The following is a 19024-nucleotide window of genomic DNA, read 5'->3' on the forward strand; positions in this document are numbered from 1 at the left end:
GTGTTGCGCACTGGCACCTGATTTGTCCATCCCTTCACAAATGCACCTTCTGAGTTTCGACAAATAGCAGCAAACACAAACATTATTGCCTTGGATTGCGGCATCAACATAAAATCTTCATGTATCCACCTGGAGGCTTTTCCCAAACCACGTCTTGTATCACTAGGATCTTAGGAAGTGAAACTAGTATTCTCAGCCTATGTTCATGGGATCTTTTGGTTACTTTGGAAGGCAACTCATTTAAATTTAAGTTGCTGCCATTATGCTGGACTTGGTTTCGTAGTTCCCATATCACATCCATAATCTTAGTTGCATAAAGAGTAAAATGTTCAACTCTTACCTCGTAAACAGGTGGTCATATTGCAAATTTAATCAGATCAATATTGTTTTGGATTCCCATCTCATCAATACATATGATCCGTTGTCATGCAAATTATACTGGCCTTGCAATCAAGAAAATATCTGGAGATATATTTATACTCCCACAGATTTTGTTATGTTGTTGGCAACGTAAGATTAAAGAAAGGGAGGGCTTGGAGAATAATATTACAATGTCTCAAGGGTGGGTGGTTTTGAAGTTAATCCATTTGATGTTAGGGAAACGAAAGAAATGTCACAATCCCACCACCAACTGTTTTCTAGCAGAAAATTTGGGGAAAAGGCCCCTTTTTTTTTTCTTTTTCTTTTTTTAAACCTGATTTGATATGTTAAAACCCAAACTATTTGGATTGACCCTTTTGAGATGTGTATAATGTAATGTGTAATTTTTTAACAATAAAAAGTTTGTCACATCACTTAAAAAAATGTCATGTCAATGTTTGTTAAACACATAGGCAATAAAACTAATAAAATGACCAATCGTGCTCATTTTTTAAATTTCAGGGACTAAAAGCGCTTAGCAAACAAACTTTAAAAACCAATAGTATATTTTTGCCAAAAAGTAACTTACCTCAAAACCCACTTTTTAAGGATTATGCATCATTTAAATAATAATAATAATAATGTAAATGTCGACTCCCTTTTCACTTCTCTTTCTTTGAGAATATATTTTCTTCAAGTGACTTTCTTCAGCATGCAGTGAAATTATAAACCAAACAAAGCCCAAAATAGCTGTGGCAGACTCGTACAAGAATAGTAAGAGATAGAGAGGATGTAGGCTTTATCTGTTACAAAATTCTTGGTCATTTTCTATGATTTAGTATATTATACACACCTGTAATGGCAACACCATGTCAATTACACTACAAAGCCAAAAAGCAAGAGGCTAGGCCAGGGAGATGCTCATCTGAAATATGCAAAGATACAGAACCACTGCCATTGCCAAATGAAAAGGTTCTATATTGAATGTTAAAAAATGGATACAATGAAATGATGTTATCTATGGTTACAAATTGGATTGGGGACTGGAGCATAGAAAACACTGGGCCTCCTAAAGCCACCCCCATGTTTAGATCTGGAGATCATCTATTGAAAGCTCGTGTGCTGTCAGCATCTTCAATTTCTGCAATCAAAAATGAATTTTTAAGGTTTAGTTGGTCGGAAAAATAAGAGGTGGAGCTGCTAAATCAAAGTTGGAACTGAAATTAATCACCGTAATAAATTGTGGAGGATCATCAATACTCGATGAGCCCAGAACAACTTCCCTCTTCAATTTAGTTGTAAGCTTGTGACAAACTCTAAGCTGAGGATCAATAAATTTTATGAGTACAAAAAATCCAGAAAGGCAAATGTCAAAACTGTACAAAATGCATAAAAAATTTCATACCTCAGATCTAGTAGCTCCACCAATGATGAATACAAAAATCCGTTGGCCCATCTTCTTAAAATCACTAGATGCATGTCTTAGAATTGAATCACTATAGACCAGGGGAAAAAAAACATTATTATGATGAGAATCTACAGAAAGATATTAGAAAAGACTCCTATCAGTCTATGTCAGTTCCACCAATGCCTACCAGTCCTCTAAGCAAGTATCTAAATAGATCAAGATAACATAAAAATATAAGGCATCACTTTGTTAAGACAAACAACATATAGAAGATAACCATCAACATATTGGGGAAAGAGAAAGACAGGAGGGGGTGGGGGGCTTGTATAGTGCAGGCCATTATTGAGTTTATTGGACTACTCAGACCCACGTGAGGGAAGCATGAAAATAGCACCTTGAATACCCATCATCAGAGTTCCGAGGCCGAGCCCATTTATGTGTCCGCTTTGATTGAGCTGGATTAGCAGCTGGAGCATGATTTACTGCAGCAGTCTGAGACGTCCCATGAAAAGTTTGACTCGGGTCATTCAGACATGGATAATCATCTTTTGAGAGTTCACCTTTGTGAAGTTTTTCAATAAGTTCCTGAAAGATGTCAAGAATTTGTGCCTAGTAAGCCATTGATTCCATATAGCTTTAATTCAAAGTTACAGGATAACTGAATCGATCACACTATGACAATGTAGAAAAGATATTGGTCACACATAAGTCCTCCATTGCCACGATACTCTCAAGGTAGCAAGATATATTTAAGACACGCAAATGTCGACTAATATGGTTTTTCTCTCAAGTCTTAAATCACTAACAAAAACAGACAACCTTAAGCAGATATAATAGTGGGAGCAAATTGTAAACATCACCATTAGCCAAAACAAGACCACAAAGGTACTCCCAAATACGAAATATCTAATGATGACAGGCATGTCCTATATACATAGAACCATTTGAAAGGAAATTAGTGTTTATTTTACCTCAATCATGGGGTAAAAACGTGATAGCTGCCATGTTTCTTCTTCACCAGTACGGTCTTTTCTAGCGCCACGCTTTTTCTGACATTTAAAAAGTTCAGTTAGGCATAAATCAGCAACAAGCTGCATTCAAAACTAACATAAAGCAATTACCTTATGCATATCAAACTTCAAAGTGAAAGTTCCAGTTGAGCTTTTTTTGGTATCAGAGGATCCCCCAAGCAACCTCAAATTATGAACAGCGTTCATATCCTCAGGTGGCAATTTTGCTAACTGAACCAAATTACAAATATACCATTAAAACAGGTAGCATAAAAAAACACCATCAAAACCGACAATAAAATGACTGACTTTAAAATGGAAGAAACATGCAGTTCAATTGGTAAACTGTAACAAGTACACCAACCTTCATTATGTTGAGACCCTTCTCACCCTCAAATTTGTCAGGATAAATGGCTGCAAGGATCATCAGCAAGCGCAACTTATTTTCACGAGTTGTATCCTGCCAAATAAAAAATTGTAGCTCTGTTGTTAAATATATATTGACAAGGAATAAGATATGGCCCACTACGATTCGCACCTCTTTTGTGGTCAAGAATTTGATTACATCTTTCATTCCAGCATCTCCGAAAACTAAATCCTGTTCCAGCTGCCCAAGTTCTCGAAGCCCCAGTTCCCTAATAGTTCCGTTAATTTTTCCGGCAATCTGGTGAATAAAACCAAATTTAGATGAATCTATGGCTCGTGTACTCATAAGTCAAAGAAAAATATTCCAATCACTGAATATTTAATAATTGTCAATGAAATCTCCATTTTTTTATTATTTTATATAAGCTTCACTACCTAAAGTAATTTAAGCTAGTACTGTTTCTGCCTCTTTGGTCAAGGAAACAATTGAAGCTTGAAGCATAAAAAAATTTCTTTAAGGAAAAATGATTTTTTTTTTAATCTTTTAAAATTAGGGAAAAAAAAATGTACCAGGGAAGCTACAAACATCGTCTAGAGTTACATATATCTAGAAATTCCTTCAAACTAGAGAAAGAGTGACCATTCAAAGCAACCATCGAATCATAGAAAGAACGTAATATCAGCAGTTTTATCCCCAAGGACGAGAGTTCAATCCCATCGAACTGGTTGAGTTCTCTCCAGAAGTCCACATGATGCATAACGGATCGCCCCCCACAAGTCAGAATTACACTACCAAAACCCCCTTTCGAACAAGCTAGTAAATCCATAGACCTATTAAGCATTACCAATTGAAGTCCACACAAGCAAAATGCCAAAGACCATATATTTTATGCAAAGGCACAATTAAAGAGCAAGTGATCTATGGACTCCCCACTTCTGTTGCACATGCCACACCACTATACAGTGAAGAAATTTCTCTACCAAAGATCCATTGTGAGAATCTTCCCTCTAGTAGCTGTCCATGTGAAGAAAGCTACTTATGTGGGAGTCTTTACCCTCCAAATACTTTTCCATGGAAAAGTGGGGAGATCTGTTAGAAAGAACCTTTGTTTTAATAAGTGATAAGGAATTTATTGATAAAGAAACTAGAATTCTATGTTCATGATGGTGAATACAACGTATCTAAAACAATGACAATCAAATCAAGAGAGGAACTAATTGAATGCTGGAAATCAAAAATGGAAGTACAGTGTGTAAAACCCCAAACCCAAAATGAATGCAAAGATCATTGCCAATTCAAAATGCAAAAACCACTCCCTGACCAAGCTTTCACACCCATTATGAATATGCTTCCAAAGGCTCACACCATAGGGTTCATGTGTTACCCCCAAAGCCCAACCACCCCGCGCACACCCATATTTTTTGTCTACTATTGTTCGTCATAATGTCTTTTTTCATGGCACATTGCCAAAGCCATTTCCCCAATAAGGCATGATTAAAAATGTACAGAGCTTCTAATGCCCCAGGCCTTCATATTGGATCAGCTAACAAACTGTCTTCCAATTAACTACATGAAATTAAAAATCCTCCCCCAAGCTACCCCAATGATAATCCTTCTGTAATTTCTCAAAGCGATTAGCAACACTAACAGGGCGGGGAAATAACAAGAGAAAGCACGTTGGTAAACTGGAAAGAGTGCTATTAGGGTGATTCATCATCCTGTTGATAAATAAAGCTTCTTCCAACCTAGCAATTTCATTTTCCATCTTTTCCAAAATCAGATCTCATATTGCTTTGCACTTATATTTAGCTCCCAGTGGTAAGCCCAAGTATTCATAGGCAGAGTAGATATCTTGCAACCAAGATGCCAATCAAAACTTTCACCTCTGGAACCTTTCCGATAGGAATCATCTCAGACTTGCCTAAATTGATCTTTAGAATAGATACAGCTTCAAAACAAAATTAAAACTGACTGCTTTTAGATATAGAGAGTTAGTGACCAACATAGACCTATATTATTATCAGATCAAGTAGCCAATCAACAACACACTCTAGAAAGCTTAAATCCAGAAATGAATATTATGATATGTTTTACATCACAGCTTCTTCTTTTTTTTGATAGGTAACATAAAAATATTATTAATAATAAAAAAAAAATGCCAAACTGAGTACATTGGGGATGTACTCACAAAACAGGAACCAAAATTACAATGATTAAGAAAAACAGGAAGGAAAGAACAAGAAAAATGAGAAAAGACCACACTCCAATCATAGAGTGTGCAAGAAAAAAGAATTAATCTCTAGCAAAGAACGCTCACAACCCTCAAAGCTTCTAGCATTCCTTTCACTCCAAATGCACCATATCAAACAATGAGGCACTATTCTCCAAACATCTACGTTACGATGTCACCCAAACTTTCCCTGCTAAGACTCAAACAACTCAATAACTGTATGAGACATAACCCAGTAAATACCAAACAAATAGAAAACCAAAGAACACAACTCCCAAGCTATGGGGCAATGAAGCAGAAGGTGATCCACTGACTCTCCACATCTCTTACACATAGCACCAATCAAGCACAAGCACACATCTTTTACGAAGGTTGTTTGTTGTTAAGATCTTACCTAAGGAAGCAAACCAAGCAAAGAAAGCTACCCTTGGAGGAACCTTCAATTGCCATATCAATCTCCAAGGGAAGGATACAGGAGTAAGAGGGTAGAAGGAACAATAAAATCCTCTAACCTCAAAAACTCTACTCCTTGTTGGCTTCCAACAAACCTTATCAGGACCAAACCCCCACACAGTCGAAGAATAGACCAACCCCATAAACTGATCAAAAGCTTCTTGTTCCCAATCTTGTGGTGGACGACGAAATTGCAAATTCCAGTGAATCCTCCCAACAAACCAACCCATAACTTCAACTATTGAGGAATCCTTTGACCCACTAAGACAATAAAGCTCCAGAAAAACCTTTTGGAAAGTACAATCCCCACACCATACATGCTTCCAAAACTTCACTCTAGTACCATCCCCCACATCATACACATGGAGTTTAGAAAAGTTCAACCAACCACTTCTAATGAATCTCAACAGGCTGACCCCATAAGGACTCATCACCTTTTTCGTACACCAACCACCCCAAATATTCCCATATTTTGCCTCTATAACCCTCCTCCATAAAGAATCGGTCTCTATGCCATACCTCCACAAACATTTTCCTAACAAGGCAGAATTAAAGCTCCATGTCTTCACATATATTCTGTATTTATTGCAGCTTAGAATGCTTTTACAATCCTATGGGGTAGTACAATTGGCTGGGGACCAAACCTCATGAAGTGAAGGTCACCAGTTTGAATCTCCACTTTTCCCCCTCCTCTTGGGACCAATCTTACCATAAAAGAACAGTTTAGAATGCTTTTACTTACAGAGTGGAAAAAATGCTTTTGTTGAATCAACTAATGGGAATTTTACAAATTCAAATTTGACTTTCTAATAGTTCCAAGGTCGGCCCATTTTTAGCTGTTCCAGTCACATGCCAGTTCTAGCCATACCGTACACCTTTTTCATGATCATAAAAGGGGATACTTCTGAACGTATGTGTAACCGATCACAGCTTCCATTGTGCTGCTCTTTCATTAGTCAAACCGTATTTTTCCTTTTTGAAATAGCTAAATAAACACAGGAGCACCAAGACTGACATTTTTTTTTCTTAGATTGGCTAACTAGCTTAAAAATGCTTGTAACCAGTGCACAAAACTCCCAATTTGCGGGGTCTAAGAGAGGTCATGGTAGATAGCCTTATGCTAAATTTTTTTTTTTTTTGGAGAGGTCATTGGCTAGCTGGCTTATTCATTAAAAAATGACAAAGTTTGGCTACAACCCCACTCAATATATTTTCATTGGATGTGAATTTTGACAAATTGCCCGTTGAATTACATTTTTTTCTTATATCCATGCTTGCAAAATTTTCAGAAAATCAAAGATCAATAGCTATGTCATCAATCAAATGTTTAAATTTCAAATTTTTGTAGTCTAAAGTTATGGATAAAAAAAAGTTTATAAATCGAATAGCAAATAACATCCAATTGGCACGAAATTTGACATGCATATCAACATAAAGAATATGCAATCCAATAGTTAAATTTTCAAAATATATAGCCATGTTAATTTCATTTTTTAGAGGGAATTGTAGCAATTGGCTACAAACTAGATTGTAGCCAAAGTGCCAAACGTTGTCCTTAAAAAAAATATTGTCGTTGTACTCCCCCTAATGGAGTCTGAGGATCTAGAACTACAGTTAACGTTAACAACCCTATGATATATGAGAATGACCAAGCAAAGTCCCAAAACAAAAACAAAAAAATGTATCTAAAAATCAATTTGATAATAGGGACATTAAACATAAAAACAATGTTCTAAGGCCAATGGGGAAACTGTTGAACACTAGAAGGGCACCAAGTAAATATCAACATTGAAAAGGTGCATTATAAAATCCTAAATAGAAGGCACCAAGTATTTAATCACATATTGATGGGATTAAGGACATCTAGGTAGGTTAATAAAAGTGTGAGAACAATTATATCAAATAAAATATTAATCTCTAGACACAAGAAGCACAGCTTAGAGATTAGCACAAAGCCCTTATATATTGGAAATGGACAAGCTGGCTAAGCAACATCCAGAAAAGAAGTTTCCACAATGTACATTGTCACCTGCAGATATACCTTTAACAAACAAGCAAGCCTGCCGCAAAACACATACTTGGTACCATTCAAGAGTTTTTCTTTTTTTTCTTTTTTTTGGGTGTGGGGGCAGGGGAATCGATCAACAAATCTTAATGAAAGATCATTTCCATTAATTTGCATCTGTCTGTTGCCAATCAAGAAGATAGATTTCTCATGTAGATAGAGAAGCATGAACAATTTATAAATTGCCTCACAAATATAGCAGGTGATAAATAACCTCTTACATAAAATATACAACCATACATTCTACTGCAGCAATAGAAGAAATTACACAAAGAAAAGATTGCAAATCAATAGAGAATTTCATGATAAATGAATGTTGAGCACAGGAAAGCAACCTTAGAAAGTTAAAAAGGTGATATGATACAACAGAGAGATGGCAAAAGGTTCTGTGCAATGGCTGGTGCACTAGTACCACTCAAGTGAGTAGGTTAACTCAAGCCCAATCACTATTCAGGAAGGCCACAAAATGAACAGGTTAAGGTAGATAATACATGCTCGCAAATTATATGCATCAAGCTAACTTATAAAAACACTAATAACCAATTTAAAAACAAAGGATTTGTAGTCAACCCATAAGTAGTTGGAACATAAAATTTGTTGAGTTATCCAAGTGCATCATAACTTGGAAGAGTACACAGAGGCATAAAACTTGTGCAGAAGACACTCCCAGAGAACCTTTTCCCAAGACTTACACAAAAGTGAAAGGGATGCCGCACTTCAAAGAGCTTTAAATTATTCACAATCCCTTGCCCCCCAACACCCAAAAAAATAATAAAAAATTCACATAAACAAAGATGCTAACCTCTACATGGAGGGAGAGCTTGTCAATTTGTTCACTATACTGTGGTAGTGCTTGAACCATCTTTTGCAAATCCCGTGTAGATAGCTCACCTCCATCCCTATATAAAAGGTGACTAAAGGTCAAAAGCAGATCATAACAGTCATCGTAACAGACTGCAATTGACTCAAAGGTTCATGGAAATTATAAAATGCATAGCTTATAATAGCACAAAGGGTCAGAAACCAGAAATCAGAAATTTTGATTAACATCTAGATGTAAAGTACTGCTTAGACTAGACACTGAATTAAAAGAGGGGGGGGGGGGGGAGATACAGAGCACTAAAAATGATTAGTTAGACATCGTTCCTCTAAACTGTTAACAAATTTAGGAATATTGCAGGAACTTTAATCTAAATAAATGCTGAGTCATAATAAGGGTTTTTCCATCCTTTTGACCCATAATAAATAATCAATCTTTACCTAATCTTGTTATGGTCTCTATCAAGGATAAATACAAGGACCACAATGGTTCCCATTCTTCAATTTGTTTGTTTTCTATGGGTAACAAATTTTTAAAATTAGAGAGGAAATACTCAGGTACAGGGAGAATACACAGAGGACTAGTAAAAGCTACTCCCTCTATCCCAAAATGACTATTCTAGTTTTGACATGATTTGTAATTAAGAACAAATAAGTAGAATAATCTTCCCAAGATATCTTCATGGATATAAAGGTGGGCATGACTTTCAATGGTAAACTATTTTAATAGATAAGGAAAAGAAAGAAATTTTTGGGGGAAGAACTCCTTCACTTTTTGAAAGTGCACGCTCTTTTGGGTACATCTCATAAAAGAAAAAGAGACTCAATATGAGATGGAGGGAGTACATCCAAAAAGTTAACCATTTTTGAGCACACAGGTCCACCTTACATAGTAAAAATGAAGAACAATGCTTATTGAGGACTTCAATGAGATGTTAGGCAATCAAAATCAAACTTCTCATGTTAAATGCTCTACTTAAATAAGGGTAATTACATGTACTTGGAAACATTGTTTTGCTATAATAGTTTTTTTTTGCTACAATTGTTTTGCTATGATAGTCTTGTAATCAAATACAAAATGCACTATCATTCACTGATGAAAAAAATTAATGAGTTTGCATCAACCTTGAACCATGTTGCATTTGCGCAGCTTTATTCTTTGAAATGAAGTTGGTCATCTTCTCATGCAACCGCTCACTAGCCTGAGAAGATCACCCATTCAAAATGCATAAGTATTGTGCGTGCGCATGCACACACACACACACACACACATATGATATAAACATGAGAAATACATCTGCTATATGTGCATGTCGAAGCTCAAGCCAGACAGGATCATGATCCTCCAAAAGAACCTCTTTTTTCTCAGGTGGACCACCAGTTTTGCCAGGAACCTGAACAGTACAGTCCATTAATGTACAGTATCCAAAGAGACTGCATATGAATCCAAAGCATTTATAAAATTTTGAGATGGCAGAACTTACCTCTTGCACATATTTATTTCCCTCCAAATTCAGTAAATCATGGCAAATGGCGTCATATGTCCATTCATGTATGATAGGAGCAATCTAAAATTTTAAAACAAGTATATTCATCATAATCAATATAGACAATATACCAGTAACCAAATTATAAATTCATAACAAACACATGCACCTAAAAACCTGATCTACAGATCTGTCAAGTATTAGCAACTCGCATGTTTCTGTCTTAGGAAAGCCAGGAAGTGATTTATATTTCATAATACAGTCCCAGACTCCAGCAGCGAGCTTTGTAGGAATTAGATCACGGAAAGTTGTCATTGTAGTTGCATCTAAGGACTTAGCAGCACGGTAGCGTACCATAGGAAATTCCTGATAAAATTTAAACATAAATATGGTTTGGAAAATTTTTAATACATAATAAATCAAATTTAGAAATAACTAAATCTATATACCCTTAGTGAAGCAAAAACTGTAGCAATTCGGGTAGCCATCACATTCAAACACATAACACCTTTGCGAGTATTGTCCTCATCCCCCAAAAGTTCCTCTAAAGCCCTCTCATTATTGGTGATAAAACCCTGTTTGAAGAAAATCAAAGACAAGAAAGACCATGACATTAATAACATAGTACCATCAAAAGGTACAAACTGTAAGCTTTGACTGTTATATAATTAAACCACAGCAAACTACTCTTATTCCAGCTTGAACTTAAATGATTATAAGGTCGGGCTATTGGTAAAAGTATATTTTTCCAACTGCTCGGGAACTAGCATAGAACTCTAAGAACTAAACAAGGGCTTTATTTGAAATCATATAGCAATCTTCAAAACCCATTAAGGTGCAGCCAAGTGGTTAGAGGCTTGGGATGAACTGCAAACCTACACCCTAGGTTCAATCCCCACTAGGAGTACTCCTGGATTACCTAATACACGGTTTTGGCGGGTGAGGTTGTGTATCCCTGGTTTACTTCCTAGGGGTGGGTCCAAAGGGCTTGCCTTGGTAAGGTTCCACATCATCCAAGAAAAGAAGAGATCTTCAAACATCAAAGTTTCCTCATTATAGTCACCCTATAAGTCACTAATCACTATTTTTTTTTTTTTTTTGGTAAGTATAAGTCACTAATCACTATGATATTAAATATCAGTACCACCTGGCCCATGGTTTAAGTGTTATTAGGGTGCACATTCAAATGTGTCTGTTGAAAATTCCTTCTGAAGGGGAAAAAATGAACTATTTTTTCTCTTTTTACCCCACATTTCCATGTTATTGGCTTTATATCAAATTTAGCAAAACGGTGGGGAGCAGGCTAGAGCTAGGATATTTTTTCAAAAGTAAAACCCAATATTTTACATTTTAGAGTACAAACAACTGAACCATGTTAAAAAAAATGATATAAGTATTTAGAATCTCTAAAAAAAATGTGACAATTGCCAAAAACATCTGCATGATTGGTACCTCAATAGATTAAAATTTGAGTGCAGCAGCCAGCAAAAACTTTTTTTTTTTAATAGGTTACAAATACTATTTGTTACATTAAGCATTTTAAAATATGCAGTCAAAGTTCCACAGGTACATTCATGGAACACACGTCATCAGCAACAATGGTTTGTTAAATTCACTAAAGATACAAAGAAAAAAAAAAAAAAAAAGAGAATCTTCTATACAAAATTCATGATAATTTTTAAGAAGATAAGTCCATCATCTATGTTAAATACACAATTATCTATACCATGAAAAAGGTATTAACAAGTGACTGAAGTAGAATCAGATACCTGGCTGTCTATAGCAAAGTACTCCAAATTCATCTGCATTTCAAAACCAAATGGAAATATATCAATGTCCACTAATAAGTTTACAACCAACAATGGAAAACAAGAAAACAATACAACTAGCTGAAATATGAAGTGTTTCAGCATCAATACCGATCCAAAAAGTATTTTCCTAAACAAGAGAACTATACCTCTTTCAGTGCAACAATTCGAGGTAAAATAGTTGTATCCTTCTTGATGTGATTAACCAGTTCTCTTGATATAGGTGAACTGAAGAAAATAAATGCCCTTCACAAATACAAAGGACATCAATTAAAAAAACCACAAGAAAACCAAAACAGCTTCAGTGAACTGCAAGGCAAAAATAAGGAAATAAAGATCCTTCACATACTTCCTGTATAATGGTGCTTTCCCCGCCATGTCTGACAGGAGCATTATAACACTGCGAAATAAATGTGTGTGAGAGAGAGAGTTAAAAAGGTCCCACCCATGCATCTGTACTATAAAAATAAGAAAAAATATTTTTGTTCACTTCACAGAGAGCAACAGAAAAACTTAAAATCAAAATGTGCTACTTAACAATGAAATATCACACACACACACACACAGAAATTATTGATGACGTAGGCATAATGAGGCAGATGTTCAAAAAGTTTCAGCATTACTAGTATCAACTGCAGCAGAAGTTTTGATTCCTGTGCCATTGAGTGGAAACTTTAGGACTCCATTTATTGTAAGACAACTGATCTCTATACAGCAACTACTGAATATAGCAGTAGCAAAACATAAGCTAGTGTATTCAGGCTTTCACCACTCTGAAAACTAAATCAACCGAAAACATAAGCAACCATAAGGCACTGCAGTCATCCATATGCGATTAAAAGGACAAAACCTTGCAATCAAAACTACGAGGAGTGGGAGACAAAGTCTCTAAATTCATTATTCCATTTCCATAACAGAACTGACCAAAATATTGTAAAATAAAAATGGATAATAAGACAGCTACAGTTCGTCAACCAACCAGAAAACAGAATATATGCAACTACCCTTAATGAGCAATAAAATTATAAATTAACAGTAATAAAAGGAGAAAAATTACTTCTCTCTAGATGGCTGGATGAAGTATATAGCATCCATGGATGGTAATGGCTGCCTTCTCCTGTATATGTCTTCTACCACTGCAGGAAAAATTGAAAATCTGAGGACTTCAGAGCAACGAAACCAACTAATTTTTTCTTAATAAGCTTTGCTCCCAATGGGAGGGGAAAGGGGAACAAACCAACTAATTAGAGTAAAATGAAAATGCGATCCAATATAGCTTTTCACTTGTCTCATCACCTAAACCATTATCCCAATTGGTATAAATCAAAAATAAAAATGCAGTGTAACAGCCTTCCAGCTTAATAACATAACAAACTCTTCAAAAACTAAGGCTCTATAAGGAAAAATGGGTACAAACATTATAGTAGTCCATGGAGCTACCTAGTTTATAAACTTGTCTGATTGATCAATAATAGCCAGATCAGGCCATAGGACTGCAAGGGAGGTCAAATAAACACTAGGCAGCAGAAAAATAGCTCCTAGTACTAATGATGAGCAATTTTTCGATTTCAAGGACTAAGAGACAACCATTTCTTTCTTCTTCTTCTTTTTTGGGGGGAGTTGATAAAGTATACTTTTATAAAAGAAAGAAAAAAAGTTAATTTCAGACTACCGTTCACAAATCATTTCATTTGCTTATGATCTGAAATAAATTAAACTACATTACTATTAAAATAAGTTCTACAAATCTAAATTGTAACCTTTTGAAATATAAAAAAATTTCAAGCATCCCTACTAATTGGAACAAGAATTAAAATTCTAACAATAGACGTGCATTAATCTCTATCTCAAAAACATATAGAATTTTATTTTTTTTAAATAAATATATATATAATATAAAAATTAAAAAAATATGTATGCCTCAGCCGCACTGCACATACAGCAATCAAATTGCCTCAGTTCCTCTCCTCATAGACTAAAATGTACATGTAGATGTCAATAATCTGTGACATTCAAGAATCAAATGTGATGGGCATGACCAACAAAAGCAAGGTGTGCCAGGACCATGAGATAGATCATATACCTCTACTAATTACCATCAGCCTTGGGGAGACAACCAAAAGTCAAAGGACCATTTTTATCTCAAGGGAAACTCCCCAGTAGGAATTGACATTGTTGCATCAGAGGCAACAGAGCATCACTAGGAAATTGAAGACATGGTGCCTATTGATATGAAGTACCATGCAACACGTCAACACCATATTAACTAGTCAGCTAAATGTGTGTTGACGGATAACTGTGAGCACAATACATATTAAATATTACTTATAAAACAAACAATACGTATTAAATATCACAGGCATAAAACTTTTCCTTATAGCAGACACATTGCATAGACTAAGCAGAAAATAAAATGAACGTAATTGGGGGGGGGGAGGGGGGGGGGGGGGGGAAAGAATAACATTTTAGAAAAAGCCCCTATGATTCTTACATGAAACACCTTCGTCTGTGATATCAGCCATCTTGCACGAGTAAGACATTACCTTAACAGTAAGTTTGTCCATGATAAGTACCTATAGGAAACAGGTTTAAGGACAGAAAATTTGAAAAATAAATTACTAGTAAATATATATATATATATATATATTTAAGGATCTGCGAATAAAAGTGCACCAAGCATTTACAAGAGAGATGACAAACAAAAATATTCAGCAGTGCAGGAAGTAAATGCATAAATTATATAACTAGCGCATGGGTTATAAAAAAGCATGGTTAGTGAAGGCTCATAGTACCCTTGTATATGTGCATTTTTTTTCTCTTAGAAGGAAAAAACACGAAATGATCTCAAAAGTACAGCTCACCAAAAACATTTTGAATTACAGAAAACTACTACAAGCGCATGTACCTTCCAAGTTGATTTTGAATCCCCTGTTTTGGATGACCGAAGCATTTCATGCAATAATCCTGCGCATACATAGGATTTAAATTAAAAATTAAAAAAATAAGTCAATTACCAAGCTATCAATCAATAATTTGGCCCTGCCTAATCTTTCTCCCTGATCTCTCTCTTCATATCAAACAATAATGCATGCCCACACACACATATCACTTCATGATAACCAAATAAGTTATGACATCCATCACCGAATCAACATACATACAAGCTTCGAACAAACATCTTTTACACTAATCAACATTTAGTTGCTAAAAAAAAAACTATAAGTTCCCGCTAAATAAAAGGACTATCTAAAATTCACCGAACCCTGCAGTATTGGTATGTAAGGACAACGTAATTATATAAGCGGTTTATTGAGCTAGGAACGACCATTGATCCAGACCGTAATATTTTTAAGGCGAATTCATTGTTTTTCATGTCCCTATTCACCTCCCAAGATTCGCTCCAATATTCCAATATCATGAAACCACCAATAGCTTAACCTATACTCATTTTTCCTTTACTCAACACAAATATTCAAGGCAGTCACGCACAAACGTCATAATCATTTGGTTAAAAATGTATGCAACCTGAACCTCAATTTACTGGCTTACTTAACTTCAATTCACGGCCACCCTAACTATTTCAAATCCTAGTAATAATAAAAAAATTATTGTTCTTCAAAAATAGTATGACCGTAGACGCTAGGCACAGAATCTGGAAATTTTGGCACTATGAGTTTGTTAATAAATGCATTAACCATTGAAATACATTGTTATAATACTTGATCAATTGCATTCCCAACTGCAAGTAATATAAACGACCGATTAAAATTAAATTATTCACAAAGCCTTATATCTTAACAAAAAAAATGTAAGAAATGAACTAATAACTTCACTAATTTGGTTCTATTTCTTACTAATTCCACCAAATTTGAAAGAAAAAAAATATAATAAAATGAACTAGTAATAGATAAAGTAACATACTGACAGAGAAATGTTTTAACTATCGAATCGTGTAAATTACACAAAACAAAAATTGATTAATCAAGAATGAAAGAAACAAAGTGAGAGAGAGAGAGAGAGATTGAACTCACGCTCGCGGCTGGATTGTCTGAAATTCTTGTAGTCGGAGCCATAAGACGACGTCGAATCGGAATCGGACATCGACATGGTGCTTGAAGCCTCTGATTCTCTTTTCTTTCTTATGTAATTGATCGCTCAGAAAATGAAATCAGAGAGATCGTGAACTGGTTGAGGTTTGGGGTTAGAGAGAGAAAAGTTAAACAAAACAAGTAGAGAGCGTGTGAGAGAGAGAGAGAAGCGAATATGGTTTTTTATTTTTGCTTCAATTAATTAGTTTTTTTCAAAAAAAACCTAGTCATTATTTTGGTTTTCGTCTTTCTTTTTTATGGGGTTCGAAAGGTGGCGTACTGACGCGTTGACAAGCCGGTTTTTTTTTTTTTTTTTTTAAATAGAATAATGATAGCACTCACAACAAAATCCACAACTTTTTCCGCAACTTACTTAAAATCCACAGCTTTGATGACAAAGGTATGAATTTTGTTGCGAGTCTCCTTTTATCTAATAAGAAATTTGGGGTTCGATCTTACCTACATCAATAAATCAATTGATATTAGTTGAAACTCTCTAAAAAAAATTATGATTTTTTTAAAGTGCTATATTCACAATATTTTTATAACATATTTAAGGTAGTTTACTGTTCTAATTTGAATCCACCATTTAACGGCTAGCAATTTGCTGGTAGTGTAACATTTATTGTTAAAATGAGGGGAGATAATATTTCTCTTAATTTTTTTTTAATAAATAGTGTGAGTTGGGGTTTGGTTGGCCAATTTTTTTTTTTTTTTTTTTTTTTTTGAGAACAGGTTGGTTGGCCAATGTTGATTTTTTAATTTTAAATTAAAAAAAATAATTATGTTGGCCAATGTTGAATTGAACCGGCAAAATAGGAAGAGTAGACAAAAGGACTAGACCGTACGTCCGGTCCAGTGTCATTGTGTTTGTGTTGGTGGAAATAGTTGTGCAACGTCATGCGCTTCTCAAAAAACAAAAAAAAAAAAAGTTGTGCAACGTCACGCAGATTTATATTTTTAGTAAGCACAGTAATTATTAGAACTATCCACGAAAATAATTATAGTGCTCTAAATCAGGTTTATAATACATATATAATTAGAGTACAACTACAAAAATTAGGCCTTTGTAATTGTAGACTGGAGTTATAAACAACATATATTAAATACACACAATCAATATAGATTAAAAATCTTGCATTATCCTCTTTAACGATGTGGGACCCTCACCCACCAAAGAATCCATCCATCCCCTCTGTGGGAATTTTCTTTGCCTTGAAGTATTCTACTTTCCGTATATATAAAAGAAACCAAATTTGAAAATTCTAATTGTGATTTTGATTTTGACACGGCTTTGTAACTTCTTCTACTACAACCATTTGACAAAGATAGAAGGAACCATTTGACAGCCATTTTTTTCCCATTCTCCGTTAAAATCGAGACATTGTCGTGGAGCTATGTGAAAGCTTGCAGAGAGAGAGAGACAGAGGGGAATAATATCTTTGAAAAAATATTTAAATTTTAAAATATTAAACAGATAAACAATTTCCTAGTAATTCCTACTTTGAATTGTATTAATTAAAAATCATTTTTTTAATATAGAATTTAGAGTTTAATACGAGCATGTTGGCTATACGAGCATGTTGGCTTTCTCCAAATTTGGGGTTTAGGCCTATAAGGATTTGGTTTTTTTTTTTTTTTTTTTTTTTTTTTTTTTTTTTTTTTTTTTTTTAAATTCAATTCAATTGTCGTAATAAGCAAGAATAGAGGTTTGAACTTTGTACATTAGTTTTTATATGAATAAAATCAAGTAATGTAACAAAATTACAAGGTTCTTGGTTTAAGACTTCGTATCAAAGAATAGATTTTTTTTATTTTTTATTTTTTTGTATGAGTTTCAGTTTGCAGAAAATAACTAATTATGAATTACATTTAGTAAAGGACTTTGTATTTATCTATTCTATAGAATAGGTTTTTTTTTTTTTTTTTTAGAGAATTTCAACCTATTGCGTTCGCTCTTGATAATAATTCTTTATCATCAGACCAAAACACCAATCAGTTTTTGGTGTAAGCGGGGATTGAACCACAGATTTCTTATACAACCATCAGAGACTTTACCAGTTGAGTTAATTGGAACCCACATTCTATAAAATAGGTTTAGATTGTTGGGTTTAAATTTTTTTAGAGCTCAAAGTTTTAAGGATTTTGTTTTAGGTAAAGTAACAACTAATTAAAAAAAATTCTTGTGTTTATGCATATTAGAACTTTGAAATTTTGAAACAAAAGGTCAAATCAATACAACTCTTTTTTTTTTTTTTTCTTTTTTTTAGAATGAGATCAATACAACTTAGAGATTGATATAAAATAATATTATTATCTATAATATCATTTTTTTGGTTCAAAAACGTCCCTACACTTCTATGTTTATGCAGAGATAAAATTAAAAGACAATTCGGTAAAAATACAACTCTTAACTCTCACTAAAACGTTGGTAGGGTCCTTCTTCTGTTGATTTTCAAATTACTTTATTCATTTATAAATTAGATTCTCAAAATAAAAAATATATATAAAAAATAAAGACAGTTTTTTTTTTTTGGGCTATAAAATAGGACCACTAAGCCCAACGTTTTCACTAAACCAAAAAAAAAAACCCGCATTACACATGCGAAGCGCGTGTGATGAGGCTAGTTTGTTTACTAAGGGTCTGTTTAGTAAGATTATTTAAATATAGTTTTTTGTTTTGCAATCCATAAAATGATGGGTCTTGCATTTAAATTTATTATTTGGTTAATATTTTCTACATACAGTTTTCAAAAAACTGTATTCTATTTTCCTGATTTAAAACAGGATTTTGAAAACGGCTTAGAAGGTGTTTTCAGGATACAAAAAATGTTTTTAATGACATAGTTATAAATAAATTAAAAACAATGGACCCCATATATTTGTCCAAATTCTTTTATCTCTTAAATTTAGGAGTGTATCTTTATTA

The 19024-nt window shown here is 34.3% G+C and overlaps 1 protein-coding gene across 1 annotated transcript; it reads right to left on the bottom strand.

Annotated features, from left to right (window-relative positions):
- Positions 1 to 1158: 1158 nt before the first annotated feature.
- On the bottom strand, positions 1159 to 16277 carry LOC126708029 (SNARE-interacting protein KEULE). Its single transcript, XM_050407838.1, has 21 exons — positions 16039 to 16277; positions 14913 to 14971; positions 14499 to 14580; positions 13065 to 13143; positions 12357 to 12407; positions 12157 to 12253; positions 11969 to 12001; positions 10649 to 10774; positions 10377 to 10565; positions 10197 to 10280; positions 10008 to 10106; positions 9838 to 9914; positions 8696 to 8792; positions 3317 to 3442; positions 3143 to 3238; positions 2890 to 3009; positions 2740 to 2817; positions 2163 to 2353; positions 1766 to 1856; positions 1592 to 1681; positions 1159 to 1501 (listed from the first exon to the last, which is right to left on the bottom strand). Exons 1-21 carry the CDS (start codon positions 16112 to 16114, stop codon positions 1448 to 1450), a joined length of 1995 nt encoding a protein of 664 aa, XP_050263795.1. The 5' UTR covers positions 16115 to 16277; the 3' UTR covers positions 1159 to 1447.
- Between the last annotated feature and the right edge of the window lie 2747 nt (positions 16278 to 19024).

This window comes from Quercus robur, chromosome 12 (assembly GCF_932294415.1).
Source record: "Quercus robur chromosome 12, dhQueRobu3.1, whole genome shotgun sequence".
Lineage (NCBI taxonomy): Eukaryota > Viridiplantae > Streptophyta > Magnoliopsida > Fagales > Fagaceae > Quercus > Quercus robur.